Source organism: Anarrhichthys ocellatus, unplaced genomic scaffold (assembly GCF_004355925.1).
Source record: "Anarrhichthys ocellatus isolate YVR2014 unplaced genomic scaffold, GSC_Weel_1.0 scaffold17, whole genome shotgun sequence".
NCBI classification, from domain to species: Eukaryota; Metazoa; Chordata; class Actinopteri; order Perciformes; family Anarhichadidae; genus Anarrhichthys; species Anarrhichthys ocellatus.
In genome coordinates this window covers 8,083,691-8,090,885 of record NW_022280047.1, presented here as the reverse complement: position 1 = coordinate 8,090,885, position 7,195 = coordinate 8,083,691, and the positions used below count along the sequence as shown (strand labels likewise).

Below are 7,195 nucleotides of genomic sequence, written 5' to 3'. Positions count from 1 at the left end.
TATATATATATATATATATATATATATATATATATATATATATATATATATAGTATGCTTTCAAACACTTTTAGCAGGTTAAACAGGTTTATGGTGCAGTATGTGCTCATTTAGCCTCTAACTGTGCTTCCCTCCTCTGTGTTTAGGATGAGGACCCAGACAGCAGCTGGTTGTTGCTCTGTGAGGAGGATCTGATCTCTCTGCTGACCCAGTTTCCGTTCCAGCAGCTCTATTCACACATGCTGGGGATGAGCAAGCAGGGTGAGAGAGTCTGTCTGTCTGTCCGTCTGTTGGTTTGTGTCACTCACTGAATTAATTAACACACCGCTTTCCTTCCAGGTGTGTATCAACCCCAGGCCTGTTCCAGTCAGAAGATGATGCGTGTTTTTGCTTTTGCCTCCTCACTCATTGAAATTCTGGCTCTTGGTCTTCAAACCTACAACAGAGCACGATACAGACAGCTAGTTAAACGAATAGGACACATCATACGGTCAGTGCACCAGTAATATACAGTCAAAGTATACGTACAGCACGTAACATTAAATAATCATACTGCTGTCTCCTCTCTTCTTCCTCAGAATGACAGTGTGTTATGTCAGTGATCACTGGGCCCAGTATGTGAGTGTAGCTGGTGCTGGTGGATCCAGCTCTCATGCACACTCTTTGTCTTTGGACACACTGCAGCTGGAATATGACAATCTCTTCCTCAGAGCTGTGTTACATGTACTCAGAAACAAACGGTGAGCCTCAAGTTTCCATTTGAACTATTTAATGAGTTTACATTATGAGTTTACATTTATCTTCTGTGGTCGTCTCTTCCAGATTGGGAATTTGGTTGTTTATGTCAGAGATGCCATATGGGACTCTGTCCAGCTCTATGCTGTGGAGGGTCCTTCATGTTATGCAGTGTGCAGAGACAGCAGGACCGGAAACACTCGGCACTGCTACCGACACGCGCTCCTGCATTCAGGCTCTTAGAGGTACCAGTATATGCTTCTAACCTGCACGAAATATTACCTTTCTAGTCCTAAAGAAAACACTGGCATGGCCATTCTAGTGACGTTTCTATGTGGCCCCATGGTGTCATCGTCATATTGAAACACTGAATGTATTGCACAATTTTGAAGGAAGTTTTAAAAAACTTTTCTCAAACGACTTAAACTGAATTTCCAAGACATTTGGCAGATTTATTGCATTAAGATTTTTAAAACCAGGCTAAAAAGCGTTATTCTTCTCAGTCTGACGTTGACATTTGCCACCGTCATATTTCATTGTATTGTGTCTGTTACAGACCCAGAGCACCAGGAGAGGTTTGAGCACTGGCTTTGTGAAGTGAACAGCTCTGATGGCATCTCCCTCCTCACCGCACTAGCACACATGGCCACACCGACTCAAAACTCTGACCCCGCATTCATCACAACCATAACTCTGCTCATGTACCAGGTATGAGTTGCGGAGGGAAAACACTAGAAGAGGGATGTATAAAGTAAAGATGTGGAGTAATTTAGACGTCAAACAAAACTACTGAATTACTCGGATACTATATATACTGTGTTTTTCATATATATGACCAAAGGTAACCAATGTAAAAATAGGAGGGAAGCAAAGAGAAAACATAGTTATATATTGTTAAAAGATTCATCACCCTGGTCCCTTGGTTAGAAAACAAACAGTACCTCATTCGTTTACATCTCTTCATATCTGTGCTGCAGGTGTCTTATGTGAGTGTGACGACCAGAGAAACTTACTCTAAGGTGGGGAGAGAGCTGCTGGCTGCCATTGCAACAGCCCATCCCTACGTCATCTCTGTGCTCCTGGAGAGACTGAGAGAGACCATACAAGCTGTGGGAATGGTTGGTATTGCTATTCAATAAAGTCTTAACAGCATGCGGGTGTCTACGTTGAGAGGGAAATATCTTATTTGTCATTCAGCTCTGACTTTGTCTTGTCTGTGTTGTGTCAACATGTGTGTTAATGTGTGTGTTAGGTGGCTCTGTACTTGTGCAAAGAGCTGCCTTTGAGTCTGTGGCGCCCACGGCCAGAGGAAATCTGTGTGATTGGAGCCTGGCTGCTCCAACATCCTCTGTCTGCTGTGGAGAACCGGCTGGCTTGCGTCATACTGGAGGGTCTTAACTGGGGTTACACACAGGTAGTCACTGATTCATTCGGAAGTATGTGTCCAGATACCATGAGTGCGGTTTAGAGGTTTGTAGGTAAACCGGTTTCCTCTTGCAGGATGGCTCCTTGGCCTTGTCGTCATCCCTCCACAGTGACGTGGCTCTGCTGGTTGCTGAAGCCTATCAAAAGTACCTCACCGACAAACCGTACAGTGGCCTCATATCAGAGGGAATCAAACAGGTGATGAACCTCTCTGCTCACAGATGTTTAGTGTGAACCACCGTGGCTTGTTGTTCCATCTTTCTCTCCCTCTCTCTTACCTTCTCCCTTCAGGTGTCTTACCTTGCCAGTGTCTTTCGTCTGGGCGTGTCTCCTGAAGCGTCCTTTAGTCAATGGGCTTGGCAACTGTTGCTGAGGCTGAAGCTCCATGCCAACGCCCAGAACCCTAAAGGAGCCTGGTTGGTCCCCGCTTTGGTGTCCAACCCTCCTCCAGAGCTCACACACTCTCCCAGCATGCACTCTGTTATCAGGGCTGTGAAAGCAGGCATCCCTATTGGATGCTACCTGTCCATGGCCATGACCACAGTGGGGCATAGGTTTGTACTCACTCACACGCTGCCTCGTACTTGTCTAGTATTTCTACATTGTAGTTTGAATTGAGTTCATCTCCTGCGTTTTTTCTAGTCTTGAGCACTTTTGCACTGATGGAGTCGGGTTGTTGAAGAGTCTGATACAATCTCGCCACCTGACAGCTGCTGTGCATCTTCTGGACAACATCCTCCCCCCAACCTACCCTCTCAGCTTCTACCTGCTCAACAACGCTCAGTAAGAAAGACGCTTCACACGCAGCCCATAACACAAAGTTATTGTAGCAGCCACCTCATTGCCACTACTTAAATGATCCTCACCTCTACTGTCGTCCCTCTGTTTATTGCAGGTTTGTAAGTTCTATCCAGTTGTTCTTGCAGTACGACAGCGTGTGTCCTCAAGGTGTGACGCAGCAGGTCACTCACCGGGTCGCACCGCTGCTCACAGGAACCACCTATGGAGACGTTGTCCGACATCTGAACAGCGTCATTCAGGTCCATCACAATGAGCTTTTATGTAAAGATTTATTTCCAGTCTTCAGCCGTCACAGGAAATTATTAAAATTCAGGATTTTTGTAATAGTTTGAAAAAAAGGTGGAATATTACCATAAAAAATAGCAGGTTAAGAAACAGACAGCAAATTCTTTACATTGTTTATGTAAGTAGGTGTCGGTAATATCATGAGCCAGTCTTCAAAAGGAACAATGTTGATATCATGTGCACAAGATAACCCGTATGATATAGGTTTTAATCTCTCAACATTTACTGAAGAAAAAAGAAAATTCTGGCTTAAATTTTAAGCAAAACCATCTTGCGAAATGAGATTAAGTTGGTTTGTTTTTTTAGAGTACATGTACAAATATGTGTGTTGTGTCTTCCAGAGCCACGTGGTGGAGAGCTCACGGCCCGGTCGTGTCGGTGCTGCGGCGGTGCTGGAGTTTTGGGTGGGGATTTTAACTCGGCAGAACTTGTGGTACCGGGACAAAACAGTCCTGTTCCTCATGGATCAGATCTGCTGTGCAGCTTTCAAACGCAATCAGGAGGAATGTGTGCAGAAACTTCTGTACCAACAGCACAAGGTATTTAACTCAGTCATGGTACATGTTTGTATTATTTATGGACTCTTTAGGTCTCACAGGTGCAGATGCTGAATTTAGCACTGCAAACTGCCTTCAGTTACATTGTAAAGATAAACATTACATTAACATTAATGGGCTGCACATTACAGTAGGAGCAGGAGCTTGGTGGTGAGGGATGCTGAACAAGCGCCTTAAACCCATTAAGCTGTAAAGTGTAGTGTTTAGTTCTTCACACTGTGATAAACTGATCATTAGTGATTATATACTAACAATGAATCACCTTTTAAAATGTTTCCATCAGGAAAACCGCAGTGAGCTAGGACCACTGAATAAGCACAGTGTCACCAACAATAGCTGCAAATTTAAACATTTTCATACGTCATGCAGAATGCCTTGGGTTACCGTGGAGATCGAGGTTTGCTCTCCTCTCTGGTTAGCTGGATCGCTGGAAATACCACGCCTTCATTCGTAGAGGGCCAATCCCTGAGTGCGGAGGTAAGGGGTCTCCACAGCACCAACGATGCGTGCGAGTGCTCCTGATCGTGTTGGTAAAGGTGTTGTCTGTGCGTTGGTAGGTTTGGTTCGCCTGGCTGGTGCTGAACATGGAGGGCGTGTTTGAGGAGGATTCTCAGCTGAGACGCTGTGTTGAACAAGAGCTCTTGTCAGAGCCCAACATTCCCCCAGAACAAGCCTTAAAGGTATACAGACACAAAGTTGGAAATATTGAAAATAAATGTAGCATTTAGAAAAAGGTTTCACAACACAGTCCACAGTTAGTGGAGGAGAAAACGTTAATTATGCTGGTGTTGTGCACGTTGGCTCACTGGAATGACTGTGACGCACTGGATAGAATGGAAGCATGATTAATGTTTTTAATTACACCTGTGTTTACACGGCAATGACTTGTCAAAATAGCTGCTCTGAAAAGGGCCTGTTGTGATCTGGTGTGATCCAAATCTTTATTCTTAAACGTCTTCTTTTTCTTCTGTTTACATTTTTGACACTACACACACACAAATTTCACACCGTGTGTTTGTTCATCAGAGCGTCCCAACTCTAACTCTTAATAACATGTAAGCGAGGAGGAGTTGCGTTTTTTGACCCAGAAGCAGGGCTGACAAGGAGTCACTTAGCAGTTAACATCACCATGGCAACCTTTGATTGCTGCTAGACTGACTCGGCTGATTGAAATTAGCCAATTAGTGAAGTTTGACACTCGGAGACACACACTCAGGACTTGCATATTTTCAGGCTTTTCTCTAAAAATAAAAGTCTTCAAATGGTTCAGAAAGCTGCAACTTGAATCTCATAAGATTGAAAAACTTGAACATATGAACCCTTTTCACAGTAGCCTTTATGACATGACATAGCAATAAAAGTAATTATGGTCTTGTTATATTTATTATGTCACAACCATTTCAGTGAGCCAACCAGCACAATACCAGGGCCTGAATAGAGCAGGGACATAATTAAAGTGTTTACCCTGCAATGACATGTCAAAATGGCCGGTCACACCAGCTTTCACTAGAGTGTCATACGTTGTACAAAATGGGTTATGTAAGAACAGATGAGAACAAATCTGCATAGCCTATTATAAACTATATTACGACTTTAAGATTAGTGTTGGTTGGTCTACTGCTGGTTACTGTACTGCTGTATGTAGATGGTGTTAACAGTGTGTCTGTGTCTGAGCCAGAAGGCCCAGCAGAGGCTCAAGTTGCCAGTAGCACCGTCTCTGCAGCGACTGCAGGTGTACCGCTGGGCGTGTCAGGCCTTAGTCACGCCTCCTGACCACCCCCTCCTTCCCCTGGTCTGGCAGAAGTTCCTACAGCTCTACTTCAGACAACCAGGACCTGAGTATGGGTACGATGCGTACACACACACACACACACACACACACACACAGTACTATCCCTAGCCAGACAAACCAGGAATAAAGCAGAATCCATGTGAAGGCACCGTGTCTCTCGTGTCGTCCACCAGGCTGGTTGCAGGTGGATGTATCGGCAGAAGGTTCTTCCAGGCCTCTTCTCAGGCTGCTTTACTTAGTAACCTGAGACAGAGAATACAGGAGGTGTCTGACTTCCACCATGCTGCCAGCCAGGCCCTCAGGGTGCCCCCACCACACACACCTTCATCAGACAGCCAGGGCGACGAAAGCCCCGAAAATCCCCGCCCCCCTTACCTCACCTCTCCTCAGCTACACACAGAGCTGGTCAGGTAGGTCACTGATGCTTTATGTGTGCACTCAAATACATTCCTCCTTGCTGTTTGGCAGGTAGTAGCAGCCATTAGTGTGGAAACAGGCTCGCAGATCTCCGCTCTTTGGTTGCATACAGGTTGTTTGGTGTATTTGCTGTCTGGTTGGATGATGAGACTCTGCAGAAGCAGGAAGTATACCTTCCTTCTCTTCCTCCCGAGTATGAACCACACCGACTGGCACAGGTCATGCAGCGACAGCAGGTGGGTTTATCTTTATGTGTGTTTACATTTATGAATGAAAAACATGCGGTACAGTAACTGTAACAGGCTCGTCAAATCTTGTTGTGGAGTGGTACATCATGTAGATCCTGCATTTGAATTTGTGTCGTCATGTTTTGCTGTAGGATGTGTGGCTGGAGTATGTCGACCAGGAGCGTCTGCAGTATGACGAGAGAGAGGTTCTGTCTCTGTGGGAAAAGGTGCAGAGTGAGCCAATCTTCTTGCAAGTTCAAAACCCCGGCTTCACGGACTACACCACTCTCAACAATGGTACTGATCCAAAAGATTACAAAATGGTTAACTTCTGCAGACATGCAGTGGTAAATGGACAAGTGAACCATTTAAAACTATTTTTACTAGTTTCAATGCTGTGCTTTTGTGTCTCTCTGTGTGCAGCAAGGGATCGTATCCTATCCAACCTGGAGAAGCATCCAGTCCCCCGTCCAGCTCCAGAGCTGCGGCAGCAGAAGGCGCCAGTAGTTGAAGTCCCCACCACCTGCCTTTCGGACTCTAAAGCTGCTGCTGAACTGCTGCAGAAGGACCTCAGCATCCTGCAGGAGCAGGCCAGGTACATGGAGTTCACACAAACATTCAAACATTTCCTCATAATCAGTGGCACACATGCATTCACAAAAAATGCACACACTCGTTTGTACTCAATCCACACATCAAAATAAAAATCACAAGGCTACGCTGTGATTAGGAAATACTTGTTCATCTTGGTGTCAGGATTGCAGTTGCACGTGAAGCCCAGCAGGTGGCGATGGAGCAGGAGCTGCTGGAGAGCTTTCCTCTACTGTATAAGAACCAACCAGAGCAAGTCACCATGGCCCTGGAGTGTAAAGGGCAGCCGTGCCAGGGACCCGCAAACATCACTGTCGCAGTAAGACCACTAAACCAGCCACTAGCCACATTTTTTTACATAATAA

The 7,195-nt window shown here is 45.3% G+C and overlaps 1 protein-coding gene across 1 annotated transcript in view; it reads left to right on the top strand.

Moving 5' to 3' along the window:
* The window catches only part of epg5 (ectopic P-granules autophagy protein 5 homolog (C. elegans)), a 20,391-nt gene that overhangs the window by 4,601 nt on the left and 8,595 nt on the right, over positions 1-7,195 (top strand). Inside the window, exons 10-29 of the mRNA XM_031856381.1 lie at positions 147-261; positions 340-490; positions 579-740; positions 823-980; positions 1,292-1,443; positions 1,713-1,853; positions 1,988-2,149; positions 2,236-2,358; positions 2,452-2,714; positions 2,803-2,943; positions 3,056-3,200; positions 3,588-3,785; positions 4,173-4,280; positions 4,361-4,483; positions 5,482-5,648; positions 5,769-6,005; positions 6,125-6,248; positions 6,392-6,536; positions 6,663-6,834; positions 6,996-7,149. Coding sequence (XP_031712241.1) covers positions 147-261; positions 340-490; positions 579-740; positions 823-980; positions 1,292-1,443; positions 1,713-1,853; positions 1,988-2,149; positions 2,236-2,358; positions 2,452-2,714; positions 2,803-2,943; positions 3,056-3,200; positions 3,588-3,785; positions 4,173-4,280; positions 4,361-4,483; positions 5,482-5,648; positions 5,769-6,005; positions 6,125-6,248; positions 6,392-6,536; positions 6,663-6,834; positions 6,996-7,149 — 3,141 coding nt within the window. The remainder of the gene's footprint in view (positions 1-146; positions 262-339; positions 491-578; positions 741-822; positions 981-1,291; positions 1,444-1,712; positions 1,854-1,987; positions 2,150-2,235; positions 2,359-2,451; positions 2,715-2,802; positions 2,944-3,055; positions 3,201-3,587; positions 3,786-4,172; positions 4,281-4,360; positions 4,484-5,481; positions 5,649-5,768; positions 6,006-6,124; positions 6,249-6,391; positions 6,537-6,662; positions 6,835-6,995; positions 7,150-7,195) is intronic.